The sequence below is a fragment of the Salvia splendens genome, chromosome 7 (assembly GCF_004379255.2).
Source record: "Salvia splendens isolate huo1 chromosome 7, SspV2, whole genome shotgun sequence".
NCBI lineage: Eukaryota > Viridiplantae > Streptophyta > Magnoliopsida > Lamiales > Lamiaceae > Salvia > Salvia splendens.
This window is the reverse complement of record NC_056038.1, coordinates 26,861,494-26,886,486: the sequence shown is the minus strand read 5'-3', so window position 1 is coordinate 26,886,486 and position 24,993 is coordinate 26,861,494. Positions and strand designations below refer to the sequence as shown.

At 39.3% G+C, this 24,993-nt stretch overlaps 1 protein-coding gene and 1 long non-coding RNA gene across 6 annotated transcripts; both read right to left on the bottom strand.

The window, feature by feature from the left end:
* Positions 1-13,372: 13,372 nt before the first annotated feature.
* LOC121742360 lies at positions 13,373-15,349 on the bottom strand. The gene is made up of 3 exons (XR_006038036.1): positions 15,153-15,349; positions 15,031-15,090; positions 13,373-13,511 (listed from the first exon to the last, which is right to left on the bottom strand). It is a non-coding gene; the product is annotated as an uncharacterized LOC121742360 (long non-coding RNA).
* A 3,344-nt stretch (positions 15,350-18,693) lies between these two features.
* LOC121811046 (protein TPX2-like) lies at positions 18,694-24,575 on the bottom strand. Of its 5 annotated transcripts, XM_042211809.1 has the most exons (19): positions 24,468-24,575; positions 24,162-24,375; positions 23,450-23,599; positions 23,021-23,113; positions 22,641-22,797; positions 22,291-22,399; positions 21,477-21,533; positions 21,109-21,203; positions 20,919-20,991; positions 20,777-20,836; positions 20,598-20,684; positions 20,302-20,360; positions 19,889-19,973; positions 19,751-19,816; positions 19,599-19,661; positions 19,442-19,519; positions 19,310-19,363; positions 19,076-19,164; positions 18,694-18,998 (listed from the first exon to the last, which is right to left on the bottom strand). In XM_042211809.1, exons 2-19 carry the CDS (start codon positions 24,361-24,363, stop codon positions 18,980-18,982), a joined length of 1,596 nt encoding a protein of 531 aa, XP_042067743.1. In that variant the 5' UTR covers positions 24,364-24,375; positions 24,468-24,575; the 3' UTR covers positions 18,694-18,979. The 5 variants fall into 5 exon arrangements, 4 of the variants coding, with proteins under 4 accessions (XP_042067743.1, XP_042067742.1, XP_042067745.1 ...); XR_006052500.1 differs by lacking the exon at positions 24,468-24,575 and having other exon boundaries at positions 19,302-19,363; positions 24,162-24,451; XM_042211808.1 differs by lacking the exon at positions 24,468-24,575 and having other exon boundaries at positions 24,162-24,451.
* Between the last annotated feature and the right edge of the window lie 418 nt (positions 24,576-24,993).

The following is a 24,993-nucleotide window of genomic DNA, read 5'->3' as shown; positions in this document are numbered from 1 at the left end:
AGAACAAAATGGGGTAGCAGAGAGAAAAAATAGATATATCCTAGAAATGACCCGAGCCTTTCTCATTGACTCAAAGATACCCAAATCCTTCTGGCCAGAAGCTGTTGCAACCTCTGTTTACCTTATTAATCGTCTCCCGACATATATCCTCAACTTCAAAACACCCCTTGATATTTTCTCCCAAAACCACTCTATCTCGTCCTCTCTTAGCCTTAACCCAAAAGTTTTTGGTTGCACTGTCTTTGCCCATATTCCTAAGCCAGACAGATCTAAATTTGCCCCGAGAGCAATCAAGTGTGTCTTCCTAGGATACGAGAAATCTCAAAAAGGGTATTAATGTTATGATCCAGTTTCTCATACCTTATACGCCACGATGAATTGTGATTTTGTGGAAGACGAATACTTCTACTGCCAAACTAGGAGTCAGGGGGAGACTCAGGGAAACGACTCTCTAGATTCGCAGCCTTCTATACCTAGTCCCACTATACCCATACCCACGATTGAACCCCAGGGGGAGAGTAACCAGCCTCCACAGTCATCGCCTGTTAGAGATGTCGGTCCACCCTAGACAGTTAGCGGTACCACCGGGCAACCAAACTCCAACATACAGGACGTAGAATTAAGTGACATGACCGAACCTTCAACCCCGATCTCGGATCCCGAGGTAAATAGTTCTGATAATAGCATTGTACCTTTGCATGTTACCGAGAACACTAATAATGACAGGGAAGGAGAAGCTGAAGAAACTGAAACAGTGGGCGTAGATGGAGATACTGGACAGTATGAATTGCCTAAAAGAAGTACTAGAGGCGTCCCTCCACGAAGATACTCCCCAGATTGGGCTGGACGAAAAACTAGATATTCGTTGGCAAATACTGCTCAAGGACAACTCACGGAGATGGCAAGAGCATTTGAAGCTGCTCTATATGAGGAGGAGGAGGAGATTCCACAGTCTTTTGAGGCTGCAATGAGGCACAAACATTGGAAGGATGCAATGAAGAAGGAGATAGATGCTTTGAATAAGAATGGCACGTGGGAAAAGTGTACTATACCTAAAGGGAAGAAACCAGTTGGATTCAGATGGGTCTTTACTATCAAGAGGCGAGCAGATGGTTCAATCAAGAGATACAAAGCACGATTGGTAGCTAAGGGATATAATCAAGTATATGGAGTAGACTATGAAGAGACCTTCTCTCCGGTAGCCAAGCTAAATACAGTGAGAACATTGTTGTCTGTAGCTGCCTGTAAAGATTGGCCTTTGCACCAGTTTGATGTAACCAACGCCTTTCTACATCGAGAACTCAAGAAGGACAAATAAGTGTACATGGAAGTCCCTCCAGGTTGTTCGGAGGAATTTGGGATAGGAGAAGTATGCAGATTAAGAAAGACCCTATACGTGCTCAAACAGTCCCCGATGATATGGTTCGGAAGATCCTGCCAAGCAATGGTCAAACATGGCTTCACACAAGGCCAGTCTGATCATACGCTCTTTCTGAAGAAAAGGGGGGATAAAATGACATGCCTAATCATCTATGTGGATGACATGATCATTACTGGAGATGATGTAGAAGAGATCCAGAATCTAAAGGAGAACTTGTGCAAAGAATTCGAAATGAAGAACCTCGGAGCCCTGAAGTACTTCTTGGGGATTGAGGTGCTAAGATCAGACCGTGGGATTTTTCTAAGACAGAAAAAATATGTACTAGATCTACTGGCAGAAACCGGGCTATTGGAGTGTAAACTTGCAGAAAGTCCAATGATTCCGAACCATGGATTGAAGATCAAAGAAGGGGCTAAGTTGGATGACCGTGGAAAATACCAGAGACTAGTGGGAAAGCTGATCTACCTATCACATACGAGGCCTGACATTACTTATGCAGTCGGTGTTGTAAGTAAATTCATGCATAAGCCTCAAGAAGATCATATGGAAGCTACCTTGAGGATAGTAAGGTATCTCAAGGGAACTACACGGTATGGATTGTTCCTAGAGAAGAAGGAAAACCTAGAAATTGACGGATATACTAATGCTGATTGGGCAAGTAACCCGATTGATAGAAGGTCAACGGGGGGGGATACTCAAAGAAAATCTCGAAGCTGGGGTCATTGAGTTTCCATTCGTAAAGTTCGAAGATCAACTTGCAGATATCCTCACCAAGGCAGTACATCATAAGGTATTCCACGAAGTCTTGAGCAAGTTGAACATCGGAGATACCGTTGCTCAACTTGAGGGGGAGTGTCAAACTATAAAAGGAAAAGATCAATTAGTATAATTTGAGAAGGAAGATTTGTAATTTATACCTTATAATAGGGCCCTAGAATAGATTGATCTCTTTCCTTAGATAGCAATACTCATCTCCTATAAAAGAAAGAGAAATTGTACACATTATATACACAAGAAATAAGAGAACCTATTCTCGGCAAATACAATGTCTATTCTATCTAACCCTAGTAATAGTTCGATTTCCATCTTCAAGAAGGTGTTCCTGTTTTGTTGATTAAAATATCAGAAAATATCATTGATTTTAACATTGATAAAATATCAGAAAACTACATTGATAAGAAGGAAATTATGTTAATTTTCTATTCACTAAAAAAAGAAATAAACTAAAAAAATTTATTTATCAAAAATCCCACTCGACATTGCATAAATATTGATATCCGTAAACTCAACCAATTAAAATAACAAAATTATAAAAAAATAACAAAATAAAATGCCCATTTCACCGTCTACATTATACTATATGTAACTGTCTTGCAGATAAATCTCACATGCATGTCGAAGTATTGATTGAACGTTTCTGTGGTACATTTATCATCTAAATAGGGATATGGTACCTAAACCTTTTCACAAATTTCAGACATACGTCTCTTTTCAGAAATCTATAAAAATATAATAAAATCAAGCAAAAATCTCCCATCAACATTATTAAACTCAGAAAGTCCGATTTTCATGAAACTGCAAGGAAATTTCCTTGCCGAATAAAATAGGGCCACCAATTTTGTCTTGTTACATGATTCTTAATCATTTTTAAAATAAACGACATCTTCATGTATTTCTGTTGACACTCCTTATAACCATTTTATTTGAATAAGCATTACATGCATTAAGATAAAAATTAACAATGTCACAATAATTTTAAGATATATATATATATGGGTTTTCCAGTGGTGGTTCCGCTAGCGAAGCTCGGCCTGGCTGCAGGCGGCGCTCCCGGGTTTGCTCCACTTTTGACGACGGCTTTGCTTTGGCCTTTCGTATTAAAGTTCACTTTCAGTTTTAGGCCGCTGCGGGAGACGTGCTTGGACATGGCGGATTCGCTGCGGTTGTTTTTGTTTCAGATGAGCCAGATAGCGTTTGAGGGCGGTGCAGATGGAAGTGGGCCGCGGTGGCAGAGAGCGCTCCGTTTGGTGTACGAGAGGCTCGTGCACGCACGGCGTACGCAGTCGGACGAGGAAACTTTGCTTGCTCTCTCAATGCATGCACTTTAGCGAATCTCTTCATTTAATTTCTTTTTTGCTAGGTTTGTTCATCTCTTTTAATCTATTCATTCCTTGACTTCATTTTTCTTCTTTTTTTTGGACATGCACGTCTCGAATTTTTTAGACAAAAACACTACTCCATTTGAATGAGGTTCAAGATATCCAAGTGTGTAGTACTAATGTCACAAAATCGCAATGTTTTCATCGGTCTCTAAAATCAATATTTACAATGTTTTTAATCACTTGGACGATGGCGTTATTCCACACATATATGCACTCCTATAGTCCTATTATAAATTTTTTTTTAAATGTGAACAACATAGAAAATTATGGAGTACACAAGAAATGTTAGATCTATGAAGTTACAAAATTATAAACGACGAAGAGTACAAGATTTCACACATTTTTATGCAATTAAGGACGCTATTTCGTGTTTCTAAATATACCACTTACACTTCAAAAAGTGTCCTTATTATTGGTGTCTCAACTAAAATTAGAGGACGCAAATGGAACCGTCCTAAAAAAGCAAAAGATTAAGATAATTTTTCCTTAATTTAAAAACGTTTTCTTTTGCGTCCTAAATAATTGTTATTTTTTATAATTTTCTAATGCAAATAATTGCGTCTCTTTTATTAATCCTTCAAAAAAATAGTACTAAGTTTTTGTAGTGACCTCTCAAGATCACACATTTATTGCTCAAGTTCTTTGAACCTATCGTGAAGAAGATGATCACACACAGAGATAGAGAGAGAGAGAGAATGGAGAAAAAACCTTGAGTGAGTAATGGAGTGAATGAAGTCTCAAACCCAGATATATAGGGTTCACTTTAGTGACTCTTCAGATCACATGGGAAGCTAAGGAAACAAGGGTTTAGACGCGGCGGGCCTTCGGGTTAGGTTACTGATCTGTGCAAGTTGGAGCGATATTTTGAGGCAACTTTACACTAAAAATTGAGTTGAATAGTCACACCTTTTAGGTGACAAATGACTCAGGAATATAGCAAAACAACATTCATCAAGAGCGAGGAATTATCGAAAGGAGGCCAAATCGGGTGAGCTGAGATCCCAAACGTGGAACAAAAAGGCATTAAAAGAGGAGTACTCATGAGAGGAGGAACGCGACAAAAGAGGGCATGGCATGTTAGAGCAAGGAGGTGCAGGATGCACAAGATTAATCACCCTCCCCCGTTCCAACGTGTTGCCTATAAAAGGAGGGTTGAAGCTTGAACAACGAGTCTCAATTCGCCATCCAGCCCAACCGGTCTTTTTGGGTTGTTGCACTATGGTTAAGTCATTTCATTTTATGGAAAAAAGTAATACAATTAATATGTATAACATTATTCTCCCTCCTATTGTACTCTCTCTTCAATTATTTCTTACTCCCTCCATCCCACTCAAGATATCCACGTTCTTGAGTGGCACGGGATTTTAGAAGAAGCTGTAAGGTGGAGTTGTAAAAATCATGGATTAAATATGTCCGGTCAATGGTTTTGACCAAAGAATAAATGTGACGAGACATTTAATTTTGTGAAATTAAATGATATAGCGTCGTTCTACATTTTACGTAGATAAATGTAGTATATTCACTTTCTCTAATCCGATTTCCGGTGAGTGAGAAATAGTGGATTAAAGTTGGGCATAATTAGCTTTTAATTAAAGCTTTAAGTGTGAGCTTAGGGAATAATTAACTAAGTGTTAATTATCCCACATTGGAGAAGTAACACATCTTTTAATGTGTTTAAATAAAGTGACTTTATGTTACTTAATAATTATAGTGGATTAAGATGGGTGAAAAAGCCCACACGCGCGCGCCGCCGCCGCCGCCGCCCGCCCCGCCCGAGCCCGTGCTCGTGCTCGCGAGCGCGGGCGCGGGCCTTGGGCCCGATCTCGATCTCGATCTCGATCTCGATCTTGGACTTGGATCTTGGCAATTGGCAATTGGCAATTGGTCTTTGGGTGGTCTTTGGGCTTGGGGCAAACTATTCTTTTTGGACCACCGCCGAGTCAGCAATCCAAGTGGCTTGACACGTCGTCAAGCGAGGCACAGTCACGGGTGCCACGTGAGAAATCCACACGCTCCACACACGGATGGCACACTCCTGCCACACGCCTGTAACCGACGTCGGTTACGAATTGGCCATGATGAGCCTTCAATGGCTGGTTGACCCTGCATGGTGGCCTGGCCTATAAATAGGCTAGACATACCACTGAATTAGGACACAACACATACAAGCATTCTCTGCATAAGCTCTCTCCCTCTCTCTGCATTGTCTTTCTGTCGAAGCTCTGCTCTCTCCTCCATCCAGTTCGCCGGAGCTCTAGTGATTGCGGTGCTGCATCAATAGAGACGTAGCCGTTTTACCTTTGGGGACGACACGTCAAATCGAAGAGCACTACCGGGGCGTATCTCGTCTTGCGGGAAGAGGCCTCCTCGACTCGGCTAAACTTAGTTCACGGTTCTTTGTTTCGAATTCTTACGTTGTAATTTCATTTAGTTCAGTTTCTCCTTTTCTTTCTTTTGGGTTGTATTACGCCCGGTTTTGTTAAATCTTGTAATCAGTAGAACCAACAATCGCAAGACGAGATAACTTGCTTTTGAAGGGATTTTTGACCTCTAAACTGAACTTAAAATTTCAAAACTTAATACACCTTTGCTGGAGATGTCGACGGAATCCAACACCACCGCTGCCGCCACCACCGCCGCCATTCCTTCAACCATGGCGACCACTGGACCTGTCAACACGTCGTCGATTCCGAAGATGATGCCCACTCCCGGGCGCTATCCTTCTTCCTCAACAACCCCTTGGGAGTTCGTTAACCCCCTTGGGCTCACTGGTGGATCCACTTCGAGTGGGTCGGTTGGTTCCACTTTTAGTGGTTCCTTCGGGTCCTTTAATGGATCGAGTGCTGGGGCCTTCGGGTCTCACACGGGTGTTGGGGCCTTCGGGTCTCACACGAATGTTGGGGCCTTCGGGTCTCATGCGGGTGCTAGTCCCTTCGGTGCTGGTATGACCATGGCGGGCTCTATGCCCAACATGAATTGTGGGGGCTCTATGCCCAACCATGTTGTTGGCTCCTTCGGGGGCAACGGAATTGGTTCATTCCAAGGACCAAGTGCGGCACCTATGGCACCAAGAATGATGCCACCTGCCGAGAAGCCACCAAAGTTTGGAGGATCTGACTTCAAGCGGTGGTACCAGAAGATGTTGTTCTACTTGACAACATTGGGCGTCGCCAACTTCCTCACGGAGAATGAGCCGCCCGCGCCAAGCGACCAAGAGACTAGGCTCGAAGTCATGGCGGACTATGAAGCTTGGAGAAAAGGGGATTATCTATGTAAAAACTTTATTTTAAGTGCATTAGATGATAGCCTCTATAATGTATACTCCAATGTAACCACATCTAAACAAATGTGGGAAAGCCTAGAGAAGAAATATAGCATAGACAATGCTGTAGGGACTGAACAGGTTGTAGCATCCAAGTTTATGGACTACAAGATGGTCGACTCTCGACCCATCATGGAGCAAGTCCAAGAGCTCCAAATGATCATCCACTCCTTAGTGGCTGAAGGGATGACATTGCCCGATAAGTTCCTAAGGTGCACGATCATTGACAAGCTCCCTCCAAGTTGGAAGGACTTCAAGAGTTATCTCAAGCACAAGCGAAAGCAGATGACCCTTGAAGACTTGATCGTGAAGTTGCGCATCGAGGCCGACGTGCGCAAAAGTGATCAAAAGGCTAAGGGCTTCACCCCAAATGAGGCCAAAGCCAATCTGTTGGAGCGGGGCGGACCCTCCAACAAACGCTCTCGCCCAAACCGTCCAAACGACAAAGGGAAGGGAAAGCAGCCTTCAAAGAAGTTTGAAGGCGACTGCTACAAGTGTGGCAAACCAGGCCACTTTGCTAAAGACTGCCGCAGCAAGAAGAAGAAGCCGGCTGCCCACGTCATTGAGAAAGAATTCAAGGACTGGGATGAGAACGACCTCATTGTTGTGGTCACTGAAGAGGTCAACCTTGTTAACAACAACAAGGGTGGCTGGTATATTGATACCGGCGCTACTGCACATGTTTGCGCAGATAGGAGTATGTTCTCCACCTACAACAACGTTGAAGGGAGAAAGATAAACATGGGGAATCAAGCCTCGTCTGAAATCCTCGGAGTTGGTGATGTAATCCTCAAGATGACGTCTGGCGTCTCAATCACCTTGAAGGATGCGCTGCACGTTCCGGACATCCGGAAGAACCTAGTTTCAGGATCAATACTAGTGAATAAGGGTTTTAAACTTGTATTTGAATCCGATAGGTTTGCATTGTATAAGTTTGGGAAGTCCCTCGGAAAAGGTTATGTAACCGACGGACTTTTCAAGCTTAGTGTAGCAACACTGCGTGTTCCAAAGCCATTGGCTAATAAGAATAAAGCATCTACTTCCTCTTATTTGATTGAGTCTTCAAATTTGTGGCATTGTAGATTGGGACATGTGAATTCAAAAGCTATTAAAAGATTAGTGAATTTAGATTTACTAAAGGCTAATGAATTGGATACCCAAGATAAATGTGAAATTTGTCTTGATGCAAAAATGACTAAGTTGCCGTTTCACTCGGTTGAACGAAGCACAAAACCCCTTGAATTAATTCACACGGATGTATGTGATTTAAAGATGGTGCAAACTAGAGGTGGTAAAAAGTACTTTATCACTTTCATAGATGATTGCACAAGATATTGCTACATCTATCTTTTAAGAAGTAAAGATGAAGCAATAGAAGCGTTCAAAAATTATAAGAACGAGGTTGAGAATCAACATGGTTGTAAAATAAAAATGATTCGAAGCGATAGAGGAGGCGAATATGTAGCCCCGTTTGAGGAATTATGCAACGCAAGTGGTATAATCCATCAAACGACTGCACCATATTCACCACAATCTAATGGTGTTGCAGAACGCAAAAATCGAACTCTAAAAGAGATGATGAATGCACTGCTACTGACTTCAGGATTACCTCATAACATGTGGGGGGAAGCTGTTTTGACAGCCAACTATATCTTGAATAAGATCCCTCTCAAAGGAAAAGATGTTACTCCTTATGAGTTGTGGAAGGGAAGGAAGCCATCCTACAAATACCTCAAAGTGTGGGGGTGTTTGGCAAAGGTAATGGTTCCTCCGCCCAAAGAAGTTACAATCGGACCTAAGACGGTTGATTGCATCTTCATTGGATATGCACTTAACAGTAGTGCATATCGATTTGTTGTTCACAAGTCTGAAATATCGACTATAACAGTGGGGACAACAATTGAGTCAAGGAATGCCGTATTTCTCGAAAATACATTTCCTTGCAAAGACAAAGAAAAGGTCGTAACCAATTCTGAGACTAGAATTGAAGAAGAAGCCACTAGTTCTAAACCAGTGGAAGAAGAAGCCACTAGTTCTAAATCAGCGGATGCGGAACCTGAATCGCGCAAGCGTGCAAGGCCCGATCCTAATGATACAGTACTAAGACGTGGTAATAGGGTCAGAACACCAAAAACATTTGGTCCTGACTACATTGCTTTTATGCTAGATGAAGAACCGACATCTATAAAATTAGCTTTCGATGGCCCAGACGGGTTGCATTGGAAAGAAGTTGTTCAAAGCGAAATTGATTCAATTTTGCTAAACCACACGTGGGTGTTGGTTGATCTACCTGAAGGTGCGAAACCTCTGGGTTGTAAATGGGTACTTAAAAGAAAATTTAAGGCCGATGGAACAGTGGATAAGTATAAAGCCCGACTAGTAGTAAAGGGTTTTAAACAAAAGGAAGGACATGACTTCTTCGATACATACTCACCTGTAACGAGGATTACTTCCATCCGCGTGCTTCTCGCGATTGCTGCATTGCACAATCTTGAGATTCACCAAATGGACGTAAAGACTGCGTTTCTAAATGGTGAACTAGAAGATGAAATCTATATGGAACAACCTGAAGGGTTTGTAGTACCTGGACAAGAGAAAAAGGTCTGCAAACTGGTTAAATCTCTCTATGGATTGAAACAAGCGCCATTGCAATGGCACTTGAAGTTTGATAATGTGATGTTATCAAATGGGTTTAAAATCAACGAGTGTGACAAATGTGTCTACATCAAGAGCACTAATAACGGTCATGTTATAGTGTGTCTCTACGTTGATGATATGTTAATCTTGGGTAGCAACACTCAAGTAATTAACGATACAAAGGCCATGTTAAAGAGAAACTTTGACATGAAAGACATGGGTCTAGCCGATGTAATTCTTGGAATGAAGATTCTAAGAACGAATGATGGAATCATCTTAACACAATCACATTATGTTGAGAAGATATTGAATAAATTCAAAGCCTATGATGGCGCGCCGGTTAAGACTCCAATTGAACTCGACGTTCACTTGAGCAAAAACAAAGGCGAGCCCGTTGCTCAAGAAGAGTATGCACGGGTCATCGGGTGCATTATGTACTTGACTAATTGCACTCGACCTGACATTGCTTGTGCCGTGAACAAGTTAAGTCGTTACACGAGCAATCCAAGCAAAGAGCATTGGAGAGCTCTTGTGAGGGTTTTGAGATATCTAAAACATACTCAAAATCATGGGCTACTCTTCTCGAGATACCCCCCGGTACTTGAAGGGTACTGTGATGCCAATTGGATATCTGATAATAGAGACTCACTTTCGACAAGTGGATACGTCTTTACTATTGGGGGTGGTGCTGTATCGTGGAAATCCACAAAACAGACATGTATAGCCCGATCAACAATGGAATCGGAGTTCATTGCCTTGGATAAGGCTGATGAGGAAGCCGAGTGGCTTAAGAACTTCCTTGAAGATATTCCATTTCTGTCTAAACCAGTGTCACCAGTGCTAATCCACTGCGATAGCCAAGCGGCTATTGGAAGGGAAAACAATGGTTTCTATAATGGTAAGTCTCGACATATACGTCGACGACATAACACCGTGAGACATTTGATCACAACTGGCGTGATTACAATTGACTATGTGAAGTCAATAGATAATCTAGCGGATCCGCTAACCAAAGGGTTAAACCGTGATCAAATGAATAAGTTGCTAGAGGGAATGGGTTTGAAATCCACAAACTAAAGAATTATCATAGTGGTAACCCAACCATGATGACTGGAGATCCCAAGAACTTGGTTCAAAGGGACAACTAAGCTATGAGAGTTCAAGAGAAACACTCAACTATATCTATTCCCTAAGAGCAATAGAGTGTTGGAGAACTTGCCTTGTGGTAAAGGCTAAGTCTATGACTTTTAATGATTCTTAAGGATCTCAAAGAGATGGAGTTCTCAAAGAGACCAAGTATGGCAAGGTACTTGACCAAGAATCACCTATATAAGTGCGAAGTGTGGCCGCTTCATAAAAAATACTTATGAATCCAAAGTGGTGTCCAAGACCGCAATGGACACAAAACGTGAGAACGGATGAGGTCGAGGTGTTTAAGTGTTAACACCTTTGTCTCGGTGCACGCCGTGGGGGATTAGTTCAAAGCATCGCGCTACTAAGCCGCCTGTGTATCCGATGGTGTCGACTATGGAGGGTTCAAAGTCAACAACTACCTATCCTTATGCTTATATACCTCTCGAGGGTTGAGCTTGTGTCTGCATGCATATGCATTTGGCTATTTCCACTCATGTGGGGGATTGTAAAAATCATGGATTAAATATGCCCGGTCAATGGTTTTGACCAAAGAATAAATGTGACGAGACATTTAATTTTGTAAAATTAAATGATATAGCGTCGTTCTACATTTTACATAGATAAATGTAGTATATTCACTTTCTCTAATCCGATTTCCGGTGAGTGAGAAATAGTGGATTAAAGTTGGGCATAATTAGCTTTTAATTAAAGCTTTAAGTGTGAGCTTAGGGAATAATTAACTAAGTGTTAATTATCCCACATTGGAGAAGTAACACATCTTTTAATGTGTTTAAATAAAGTGACTTTATGTTACTTAATAATTATAGTGGATTAAGATGGGTGAAAAAGCCCACACGCGCGCGCCGCCGCCGCCGCCCGCCCCGCCCGAGCCCGTGCTCGTGCTCGTGCTCGCGGGCGCGGGCGCGGGCCGCGGGCCCGAGCCCGAGCCCGATCTCGATCTTGATCTTGGATCTTGGCAATTGGTCTTTGGGCTTGGGGCTTGGCCCAAACTATTCTTTTTGGACCACCGCCGAGTCAGCAATCCAAGTGGCTTGACACGTCGTCAAGCGAGGCACAGTCACGGGTGCCACGTGAGAAATCCACATGCTCCACACACGGATGGCACACTCCTGCCACACGCCTGTAACCGACGTCGGTTACGAATTGGCCATGATGAGCCTTCAATGGCTGGTTGACCCTGCATGGTGGCCTGGCCTATAAATAGGCTAGACATACCACTGAATTAGGACACAACACATACAAGCATTCTCTGCATAAGCTCTCTCCCTCTCTCTGCATTGTCTTTCTGTCGAAGCTCTGCTATCTCCTCCATCCAGTTCGCCGGAGCTCTAGTGATTGCGGTGCTGCATCAATAGAGACGTATCCGTTTTACCTTTGGGGACGACACGCCAAACCGAAGAGCACTACCGAGGCGTATCTCGTCTTGCGGGAAGAGGCCTCATCGACTCGGCTAAACTTAGTTCACGGTTCTTTGTTTCGAATTCTTACGTTGTAATTTCATTTAGTTCAGTTTCTCCTTTTCTTTCTTTTGGGTTGTATTACGCCCGGTTTTGTTAAATCTTGTAATCAGTAGAACCAACAGGAGTAAGTAGAGAGAAAAATATAGTTGAATATTTTAATGAGCAGAGGAGAGAGAGAGAGAGATTTATTTCCAAATATAGAAAATGAACATTTTGAGTGAGATAAACTAAAAAAAAATATTGGACAACTTAAATGGGACGGAGGGATAATGTTTTTTCTCTTACTTTATTCTCTCTAACTAAACACTCTTTTCTTAATCTTCGTCTACAAAGGGACGGGGAAGTATTATAATTAAAGGATCATTAAGAATAACAAATACTCCATCCGTTCCATAAAAATATGGATATATGATATGGCACGGGAATTAAGACAAAATTGGTAAAGTAAGAAAGATGATGGGAATGATAGTTAAAATAGTGTTAGTGGATAGTGGGATTCATATTATTATTAATTTTTCAATGGTGGTATAAATTGTAAATAACTTGATGTATAGGGGTAATAAATTGGGGTAACTTTCCATAAATGGAAATGCCCATATTTTTACGGGACGAACGAAAATGGAAAGTACACATATTTTTATGGGACGGAGGGAATAAAAAAGACTCCACCAAGAATTAGACTTAGAATGACTCATTTGCCCCACCCTTCCACCCCATTATCTTCTCATATTTGGGGGAAGAGGGAAAAATTTGTCCTTCAATAATTGTATTAGATTAAAATCTTTATTTTAGGTAAATATTTAGGCCAATTCTTGGGTCAATTCTACGATACTAAACAATGGGGAAAAGAATTATATATGTGGCTAATTATGGCTAAATTCTTGGAAAATTTAATTCTTCCAAATGTTAGATATGGAAATGTTCTATAGTGAACACGCCCTTATTCTCTGTATTGAATATGTAGGGAGGGAGGTGTAGTGAAAGGGAGTCTCCATTATACAAACCGTTTAGAGGTATCACAATATACTAAGTAGGCAAGTGAATTTGACCATTTCACACAGGAAAGGCTGATGATGTTAGCTCATCAAGAAAAGTTATTCCCTCCGTTCACGATTACAAGTCCACATTTGACATGGATCAGATTTAGTGTTAGATTTCTGCCCAGAACCACCAGAAATTGATCTTGAAGGACACAACTGCATTTTAATTGGCCATATTAACTGGGCTTCTCGTATGTATTTTGCTCTCTGAATGTCGCGATAGCACTTTTTATCATACCACCCATATCCGGCCTCACAAAAAGGTGAGTGTTATCCAAGACTTGTATAATGAACTTCTGCGACTGTGGCAGTGAAGCATTCATGTTGATGATGAACTGAGCCATTGGGATGTCACTACACAATCAAGATAACTTGCATCAATTAGAAGCTGGCATTCTGTATATGCACATTGTCGATATAACATGGATGATGAGTGTCATGTGACAACCTGATAATGGAAACAATAGGAGAAGGGAAAATTGAAGAAAATTATTTGGTCTGGATGAGGGTGATGCTTATTTCGCATTGGTGCAAATTGCTGAAAATAATTTTGAGAAAGAAGATTGAAAAGCTCTCTCAAAACCAACTTTCTCTGCATGCATAAAGTCTCTCTCCTCTCTCAACGTAAAGTGTGATAGCTTACAAATGCCGAATACTGCAGTGCAGAATATTAAAAACGCAACTAAAACAAGTATATTACCATGAGATGTACAATCCTTTGATCGCATTCACCATGATAATTGATACCTAATGTTCTTGATCTGAAGAAATGGACCATTAAATTGTATGAGAACAGATTGTAGAATATGATAACGGCGTAACACACAAGGCAACCATAAATTGCTACTCCACATAATAGTGTTAGTGTCTTGAGTCAGTGTCAAACATGATATTAACACTAAAACAATACTCAACCAAAAATTTCAATCAATGGTGATCTGCTTTAAAATTATAAAAGTGCTATGCTACCCAATTAGTCTAACCACAATAAAATAGTATGAAAAAGGACTGGTATGCATGAATAATTATGTAGACAAGAACACCAATTTGCAAACAGTTAATAACATATTTAAGCATTTAAAAGTTCTTCATTAGGAAGTGTGACTGTGTAACTAGTGGCGTAATTGCTTCCAAATCCCAGGTTTGATATACTCCGACTTATTTCTCGAAATGAGCATTTAATCTGTTAATAAAACAATATGCGGAGCAGCAACTTTATCCAGTAGGTGGGAAATGAACTGCAAAGTACATATTCACTCGATAATTTCTGTGTGTAACAAACTAAGCATCAGACAACATAGCCCTATAGCCTAATGAAGCGAACTCACAAACTAGGCAACACACAAGCATGGCATAACATTTAAACCACCCTTATAACACCATAATCATGATTTCAAAACATAAAAGAGTTTATGAAAAAAGGCCAACCTAGTTTGCTTAAATCCTTAATTAAAATTATGCCAACTCTGGCCTCGTTCCCAGAGAAAAACCATTTGAAACATAAATAAAGCATTCATCAACACAAGGAAGCAATTTATGATCTAGAATGCATGCATCTTAAGGTTCGATTAAATTTCCGAACTCGAATCTCAATTAAAGTCTCAAACGTGTTTTCCCCAAATCAGGAAAATCCCGACCTCTCTCTCTCTCTACCTCCCAAACTTCTCTCTCGGGCTCCAATCTCAAAATCCCCCGCCGGTGTTGCTGTCCGGACCAGTTCGGACAGCCGCTGCCCGATGTTCCAAGGCTTCCCCCTCCTCCGAAGTTAAGTCTTTTAAAGTTGTATTCTTCCAATTGGATTGGTTATGCAATTGGTGCTGCGGTGAATGTGTAGTGCAATAACGACAGCGAAGGGAGTTGGGAAGGTGTATACCGTTGGTGTGTGAGGGAATTGGGTTGTAGGAGGATTGTGCTCCTTCTCTCTCGGCGCTTTCTGCCATGGAAATCCCCGATTATAAAGATTCGAGATGATTGGTGGAAAAAGAAACTTCATACCTTGGTTGGTGGTGTAATCAAATTAAGCGTGAATTCCTACTAAATTCTTGCCGCTGCTCTCTCTCTTCTCTACCGATTTTCCTTCTCAAAGAAAAGTGATTTGTGTGTGTGTGAACTGATTTTGGAGAAGGGATTAGGGATTCCCAAATATAATTGCTAATTGATTTAATTTGTCGACAAAAATTGATTTGCAGATGAAACCGTGAAGAGCTCTTTTCGGGCACAACCCAAAACATTAATAAATATTTGATTGGGCTCAACAATGTTTAGAAGCCCAAACTTTTGTATTTAATTATTTTCTAGCTCCAATACATTATAACTTCACCACCTCTAAAATTTGTTTATTTATTTGCTCATTTTTGTCCATCCACAAAATTAGCCCCAATTTCATTTATGATAAATTTATCTCTCTAATAAAGTGAATCACATTCTTCACTAGTAATATTTCAAAAACTTTTCTCTAGCTTTCTTCGACTCCATTTTATAAGTACTATTTTTGCATAAAAATTCACATCTATTGCATAAACGATCTGTATTGGATAGATCGAGCATGATAAATGAGCTTCGTTTGTAGGGATGTCAGTATAATCCGAATTTGGCAAGTTGATCCATATAGAAGGTGGTATTGAAAATTTTAACCCAATAAATCAGTCTAATTAGCCTGCTGAATTGGCATGCCTTAGGTGTATTTATTCCCTACCCTATTCTTTTGCATTGTTTGACAGCTAATTAGGTGCATTTGTAGTTAATTAAGTAGTCAGTTTGAAAGCTTAGTAATATGGGTGTATGTATAACATCTAATAAAAATAAAAATAATAAAAATTGATTAGTCGAATGTAAGTAATGTACTACTAACATTAGTAGTATAACTCTTCAAGGTGCATTGTTTAGTACAGACAAATAGTAGATCACAAATAATTCTGAAAAATATAAATTGCGTAAGCATAACAGTGTAACATATATAATTGAATATTGGAGAAATAGATTGTTTAGGCGATGATGGTTTTATAGAGAGCTAAAGCAGCGAACGACAAAGCCCAAGCCCAAGCCCAAGATATGAGGGAGGAGGGGATGGAACGCCCAAGCCCAAGCCCAAGATATGATGGAGATGGAGATGGAGATGGAGATGGAGATGGAGATGCAGATAGAGTCTGAAATGACATTTATGGCCAGCTTCATCCCTTTGAAACAGTGCTCCGAAACGCCAAAAGCGTACCACTTCTTGCCCGGGCTAGCAAGGGTAATTAGAGCATGCGCAGCGGTGGCGTCCGTCGCCACCGCCGTCCGCGCCGCTGGCACGGACGCCATCCGCCGCCGCTGCGCTCGCGCCGCTGGCACGGCGCTGCTCGATATATCGAGCACGTCCGTGCCAGCGGACGCACACGTGGCGGCACGGGATTGGCATTCAAACTTTTTTTAAAAAAAAAAATCGGTATTTAATTATAAATAATGCTAAAAAATAAAAAAAAAATATTTTCCAAATCCAAAAAATATGGCTGTTTTTTTCCCATTTTTTCTGAATTTTTTTGATTTTTTTTTATTTTTTTTTTCCCAAAATCATCTATAAATACACACATTCATCACTCATTTATCACATCAATTCATCTCTCATTCATCTCTCATTCATAATTCTTATACAAACTATCAACACATTCAACGAGTAGTGGTTTTTTTAATTTTTAGGATTTTAATTATGTAATTTTTAATTTTTAGGATTTTAATTATGTAATTTTTCATTTTTAGGATTTTAATTATGTAATGTTTAATTTTATTTGTCATTTGTAATATTTATTGTGGTTTTTAAATGAATTTTAATATTATGAAAATGTTATTGATTAATTGAATTTTAAATTAATTGTGCTCGTCCTTGCGGAAGAGCACAGTTGTGGGTGTTGTGCTCTTGACAGAGAGCAGGCATGAATAGTACCGCCCGGGCCCACAACCGTGCCGCTGGAAAGAGCACGGTTGTGGATGCTCTTATGTCACTTCCTGTAGGGAAGCACCGGACATCCTCTACACTCTTGGAAGTCAGCCGGGTTGTCAGGCTTTTGGGTGTGAGCTATTCGGGTTATGAATTTTCGAGTTATAAATTTTAAACCATAACCATAATCCAATGGGTTTCGGGCTACCATCGGGTTATCCAGGCCAAAAAGCTTTCAAAAACAAACTCATGTAATCAAAAATTTTTATTCTAAGAGTGTCCACAAGTGGCGGCGCCGCGACGGTCTATTGCTGGACAAGGGGCGTCGCGGCGGGAAGGGGGCGGAGCTGTATGCGGTGTGGACGGGGCAGTGGCTTCGACAGTTCCGCGAAGGCCTATTTTGAGCCGCCGCCTCCGCCGCGACGGTCTTCTTCTGTTTTTTTTTTCTTAATTTATTTTGTGATGATGTGGCGGAAGAGTTTTTTGTGGTCGTGGCGTGGCTATTCTGGACTATTGTGGACACTCTAAATTTCTGATATTTTTCTATACTTAGTTTTACAATCACATAATAGCTTCAAATTTTCATGATTTTCATTAATAATAGTTGGAGATGAGTCTTTCATCTTGATCTACTACAATATAAATAAAGATAAATTAGAGCAATCAATTTGAATTAAAGTTTGTATTCGTGTCATTATTTTGGCATTGTTCGTAATCATTCTTATAACGATAAATATATTAGAATTTTGATGGTTATTTCTCAATTTTGTCTTGATTGGCTTTGGCGGTGGTAAGCCAGCAATGATGGGTGACGGGATGACGGAAGAATGGGTTGAGGTGGAACTTAGAAATTGGTTGTATGGAACCATATGGAATGAAAATTGGAGAAAACTAATTAAATGTGACACATGAAATCCAAAAATACAAGAAAAACTCTACAATTTAGTGTTTTTAATTAAAAATTACAGTCTGTCGGGCCAACCTGCCACCCGGTCGGGTCAACCCGCTTAACCCGTCATCCCTAATGGGCCAACCCGACCGACCTGTTTTTGTATTCGTGTTTAGAAATTAAAGCCCTAACCCGCTAATTTTATCAGGCTATTCGGGCCAATGGAAGGGTTTCGAGTAAAATTGATATCTCTATCTACAATGTTATAGATTTATTGTTATAATGTCATAGATTTTAATTAACTTGATTCATTGTTCCTCCCTCCATTCCCCAATAATTGTCCATTTTAGTTTCAGCACGAGTTTTAAGAAATATAAAAAAAGTGGATTGAAAAAATTAATAGAATATAAAGGTCCTACTTTTATATATTAGTTTTATAATAAAATGTGAGTAGAGTGATTTAGAAAAATGTGGGTCTACTTTCCCTTCATTGTAAAAAGTGAAATTGAATAATTAATGGAAAAAGGACGAAAATGGCAAAAATGGATAATTAATAAGGGACGGAGGGAGTATAACGTTTTAGATATTTTGAATCTTTAAGGATAATTTTATGAGAATCGATTTAATTTAGTATATAATGACTTGAGTTTAGTGTATATAATGCCGACAAGATGTATATATTTCAATCATACATGTTTTGTTGGTTAATACTATACTTAATAACATGCATGTAGTGGATAAGTCATCTCTGTACAATAGACTAGACTTATAAATCAGCAGAGAATTACATTACACTCTGCATTCAACCATTGGCGGTTGAACCTAGGACAAAATTTTAACATTTTGTGGGTATAAACTTGGCTTCTGTAGTTAGTTATGGGTATTCCTAGCATTGGGATATATACCAAATACCATGAGTACGATATATACTTGTCAAATCCCCAGAATGTACTCGTCACCCTCGATGCCAGATCGATCAATCAGCGTAGCCTGTCTGCAAGCTCACATCCCAACACTTCACCGGACGGGTTTACTCCTGAAATGTATTCACAATACTAAGCAATGCCAAGAAGCTGAAGCAGTAAGATACACTAGAAAGGATGAATAGATTACCAGCCAATGACTTCATCTTTTAGATGGTTGCCACTAAATTGCATATTTCCTTCCAGCAAAGGCTGTTTTAGTTTTGTAGGTTGTTTTATCTAAGTACCAAATTAGAAAAGGAGTGTCAGCTGCATCTGTAATATTGTAATGTTGTCTAAACTCGTGAAGCTACCACTGTTTAAGTTACACGAGACTCTGGGAAATTTAAATTACATAATAAAACGCCAGTGTTTACCTGATTACCTTGCTGGAAGCTACCCCATCCGTTCTCTTTCGAGCCCTGGAAAGATAATGATTCTGTTTAAGATAAGTACTATGGTAAAAAAAAACGATCCACAAGTTTCTAGCTCTAGCAACGAAAGTATCAGGAGAAACCTTTGTGCTTCTGTTGATAGAGCACGTCACTCTAGACTCAAACTTAGTAACTTGGGCCTCGGGTGCTGCCAGTGAGAGCTATTACAGAAGAAAAGAGAAATGAGAAGCTTATACTATGTGATATTCAGATAAAGAACAGTTTTCTATTCATTCTTACCTTGTTGAATAGTCCGGTGAGAGGATTATCATGACATCTCTTCTCTGTTTGGAAATTGAATTCCTGCAAAAGTAGGCAGTAGCTACTGTTAAGATGCTGCCAAGTTAATTAACTAAAAGGTTCCACAATGTGCACTATCATATGTCATCTACCATCGGCACTGTAGTTTCCTTCTTAATATTCCGAAAAATTCCCATGTCGCCCTTGCTTGTCAATATCTGGAGTTGAAAAAATTTGAGTTACCTTTGAAATGAGCGAACTTTGAGATAAAAATGTTTTTATAAAGTCACCTTCTTATTGAGGGGTAGAGCTTTAAAGCAATGCTGGGATGTTTGCCTAGCATCTGCCCTGGAGGCAGTATTCACAGTGCTGTATCTGGAAACATATATATACACATGATAAGAATCATAGAGAGTTGAAAATGTTCAAACTGCAGTAAGAAACAATGTTGAAAAATCAGTGCACATGGACAAAAGAACTAAAACTAAAAGATTATTTAGCAAGAAGGTAACAAATGTATGCTGTTGAACAGAAAACGCTATGCAGAACCAAATAAACTTAACCTACAGCGTCAAAAATAAAAAATAAAAACTGATGAGGCAAGGCCCACTTTCATCATCTATACAGAACAGTAAGTTACTGTTACCAAGAACTAGCAAATCAGAACAAACTTAAGAGTAAAATCAGTGTCACCAAAGATTACCTTCCAGGCACCTTGTTTCCACATTCTTTAGTTATATTAGATGAGTATTTGTGCAAGCCCTGTTACAAAAAAGAAGGGGGCACGCAAAAACGGTCATGAGGACATCTAAAAGTCATCGAACTCACACCACCATAGATCGCAGCAAGTTTACTTGTACTAACATCAACAAAAAGATGACAAGGAACAAAGTGAAGAGTACATTTATAACAATCTTTTATAATAATAGACATTCCTTCTACATAAGAGGCATTAGATATTAAGGTGAGAGAAGCATTCATGCATCCAAGTCCAACAACCTTATCAAAATGATTGGAAGGGGTTGTGGATTTGAAAGCAGCCGAGCCATGTTGCGCAGCCCTCTCTGATGTCTTCAAGTGGAATTCCTGAAAAAAAAGTTACCATGGAGAATTAAACATGATGCAAGTAAGGTAGATCAAAAATCTCAGAGCGAGAATGTATCATCTCATCGACTCACTTGAAAAGTTGGTTGATGAGGGATGCATCTTTTGGGGAGCAAAGACGGGGCTTCAAGAATCTGAAAATACAAGACTTTGATCTAAATAACAAACTACAATTCAGGGATACACAAGATCACTTCATAGAAATTAGATGCTAACTTTTTTATTTAGTGGGAGAGCTTTGAATCTACCAACAGTTGAAGCCTCTTTTTCATCTTTTACGCTATTGGATCTGAAACTCAACCACCATGCACATAATAGTCCTCAGTATAAAATATACTTTCATCATGGACAAAAAATTACCATCTAGTGAAATAACAACCAATGCAGCTGAATGGATCAAACAAACCTTAATCTCTGAGCCCTGCATGCAGTCTCAAGATGATGATCCCTAGGAAAAGTGATCCTCGGCTTAGTTTGTCTTGGACCATTGAGGACTCCATCCTGAAGAATCATTTAAAAAAAGTAATATCCGGATTTTCAATAAATTCAAACTTTAGGACCCATTAACATTGATGCTGCCAACAATAGCATATGTAATTTCTGAATAAAACAGTGTACATGATTTTTTTTAACTGATAGAATAGCTATACATTTCCAAATTTTCCACTCCTCTTTCCATATCTAAGATCATGAACACAAAAAAAAAACATTTCCACGTAGTTCAAATTGACTGCTTAGAACTGCTAAGATTTACTTCAAAAGTAGAAGACTTACCCGCTTGGGTACCTTGTGAACAAAATTAGTCTGCTGCAGCTGAACAGTCCCCTCAACCTGGTTGTACAGATAAATCTCTAAGAATCACTAAAGAAAATAATCTCTAATGATATTTCTATTAAACTATGTGAATTATAAGCATGGAACTGGTGACACAAAAGAAACACCGGTACAAAAAAAAAGCAAGAGTGTACCATATACAAACAAATATATAACGCATGTCTAAATTGTTAAGGGAGCACCATAACTATAGGAATCCAAGCCTCAAATGTAGCATCAAACTGCAGGCTACAGATGCTTCCCTGAGATAATAATTCAACTTTCTAGAATGCTATAATCATCAACAGCATAATTAATTAATCTTAAATAAAATCATTTAGGAGTTTGGTGTGGAAGAGTCTATCATATGCTAATATGATATTATGGAATCCATAATCCATATCATGAAAGAAATTAATGTTGAATAAAAGATGCTAAGTTGAAGAAATAAAACCCTCAATCATAGCAGGAAGGCAGCCCCAAAACAGACATATATACCATTACCATCAAAAGCACAATAATGCAACAGTTTGGTTTGCAAGAGTTTAACAGCAATCTACATAACTATCTGTGTGTAAAACTTTCATTCATACTGAGCAAATTATGGCATTTTAAAGGAAGGTCACATGCAGTTTTATCAAGAAGCCACAGATCATTTAAATCCAGCCAACAGAAATACTTACAAGAGAAATTTAACAGAAGCAAAACTAGGAAACAAAATCACATGAGAAATTCGAACTTCTAAAATCGAGGGACGAAAAAAGACAACCACTACCTTCCGCAAAAGACCACCTTCAAGTTTTTGTCTTTTAGCTGCTTGATTTTCAACAACACAACCAGTGGCAGAGCTTTTAGACGCCTTCTCGAAGACACATATATTTGACCTATCACAAGAAACAATATGTTAGTATAAATTAGTATGTGTACGTTGATTTTCTAAGACTTAGTAATATATAACCAAGTCTCCTTGCGAAAGAAAATCAAAATGATGAAATCACTAACTCCAGGTCAATGAACATCGTCCTTTAACACAAAATTCACATTAAAATTTAGTAAACTCAACCTCCCCCAGATAGTAATTTTTCACTAATAGTCACCTGTAATCAGAAGTAAAGAAACCCTTACCTAGAATAACCTGCCTGGACAGGACGATTTTGCTTCGCTAATTGACTCGCTGTTGGCTTCATAAGAGTTGAAGACCTTGGATAAGTGGGCTTCTTGGATGGTCTACTTTGAGTGACTGACTTTACAGTATTTTTTTCGTTATTGTAAATGGTTAATCCTGTGAAGGTATATGATCAAGAAAAGTTTGATATATTATTGTAAACTTAAAAAGGCCAATGACCCTTCATGCTAAAATAACCATAATAGAGGTTAGCAGTAAAATACTCAAGAAAATTTATGGAGGGAGTAATATGTGCTAAACAAAAGAAAATGGGACAGGGAACAGTAGCAGAACAGACACAAAACACTTGCAAAATAAACAGTATAAGTATAAAGCAAACCTGAGGATAAATTTTGGGGTCGATTTTGAAACTTTTGCTGGCTGTCAAAATGTACAGTGCAGGAAGTTCCTCTTTCTTTCTCTTCTTCGTCATCTATAAGATGACATTACACAAAAATGTAAAGTAAGGTGATATATCTAGCTGGGTCAGGATTAAGTGATTGTTCAGTCAGTGACTATATCCTTGGTCCACAGGGAGTACTAGTACTATGTAGATATATAAAGATGAAACACAAAACATCTTATATAAGTCACGCAGAAAAAGTTCAGTTGTCAATTACAGAGTAGAAACTGAGAGCACAGATAAAGAAAGATACTCTTCCAAATAGACATGCTACAATGATAACAGACCTTGTCTTCTCTAATGCTTTCTAATGAAAAACAATAGTTACCCAGAAACAAACGAATTGTAGCAATGGTGAACTGGTACCTCCATAGCTCATCACTATAATTTCATGACCTTCTTCAACATCAGAGTCACTCTCGCACATGTTCATGCTCTCCACGCCTTTAGATTTGGGGGAGATATTAACGTTTTCAAATAATATCTCCTCTCTTGGACCTAGATTTTGCACAAAAGCTGAAAAGGAAAAACAAAACATAATAAATTACTAAGTTCGACTGATCACGGATAAACAAACAGCATGGATTAACAGAAAACAGACATTATCCAAAACTTTTATGCTTAGAAAACAGCCTATATACCTCAATCCCGATTGCACAAATGATTTCAGTGCACATTAGCGTACATTTCTGAAATTGAAGCTTCTAACAGTATAACTGACAACTTATGTGCTATTATGCTGTGAAGTTATTTCCCCAAACTACGTCGTTCCAACGAACCACAACTCCTAAAATCAATCTAACTTTTAAACACACAAATGTTAAGAACGCCATCTTTAACAGCTTTAAAACGCCCACATTTTTTAATAATTCGATCATTTCAAAGTATAATAACCGTGTACATTCCTCAGCTACAACGCTCCTAGTATCTAAAGCTCCAAATATTGTACTTTAAGAGAGCTCCTATAAATGAGTATTGACTGTAAAAGGAAAGGGGAAAATGTAATTTCAAAAAGATGACAGAATATTTGTTTCAACGAAAGGTAAAAAAAGGCAATAAACAGTGAGGAGAAGATTACGAGACGGCGGATAAGTTCCGGCAGAATGGAACCAGAGCTCGGCTTGGCGAGCCTGGAGTGGCGACTCGTCAAGGCTGAAATCGAAGAAACGAGCAGCGTCGAACTCGTAGTCGAGATCAATCTCATACGCGGTGAAAGTGTATTCGACCTCCTGCTCCTCCTCCGCCGCATCCGCAGCATGTTCCACCATCTCTTCTTCCATTTTCCTCAACCCCTGCAGGTGTAGAGAAATAGAGAAAAGCTGAGCTCAGAATTCTCGGAATGCGAGAGAGAATGAGAACTGAAATGTGGACTTGTGATGCGTACGATAGAGACAGGAGCTGTATGTATATTTTGTTTTTGCAGAAGTCAGAGAAGAGAGAGAGAGAGAGAGAGAGAGATGGAGCGGAGAGATTAAGAGGATCCGGAAATTTGAATGTTGCGGATATGGGAGGATCCGATTTGAGTTCTGGACCCGTTTTAAATTTGAGTTAGATATTTGCTGATACCAAGTCGAGAAATTTTGAAAAAATGGATTAAATTCGCAATCCTTTCGAAATTAGGGATTAAATTCGTTGACCTTTTAGAAAATGGGATCGAGGCATGCGAATTTTTCAGAATAAGGGATTTTGATTTTTTTCTAAATTTTCTCTTCTTTTTAAAAATTATTTCCTTCATATCATTTGTGTATCATTTGTGAATTGACCAAACTATCCACCCTCTTCCTCCTCCCTTTTACTGCATACCTTTTACTAGAACAAAAATCCAAAACCTAATTTGCTAAAACCCATAATAATATGGATAATTAAATTGAAGCAATGCTACGAAGAAGACAAGCATAAATTAAAAATTG

What these genes read in the sequence shown, in the direction of transcription:
- LOC121811046 (XM_042211809.1), bottom strand. Translation starts at nt 24,363, where the DNA reads ATGGAAGAAGAGATGGTGGAACATGCTGCGGATGCGGCGGAGGAGGAG. An exon ending in CGGAACTTATCCGCCGTCTC is followed by an intron (nt 23,600 to 24,161) that starts GTAATCTTCTCC and finishes TTTCCTTTTCAG; the next exon opens with CTTTTGTGCAAAATCTAGGT. An exon ending in CTCTCCCACTAAATAAAAAA is followed by an intron (nt 20,837 to 20,918) that starts GTTAGCATCTAA and finishes TTGTATTTTCAG; the next exon opens with ATTCTTGAAGCCCCGTCTTT.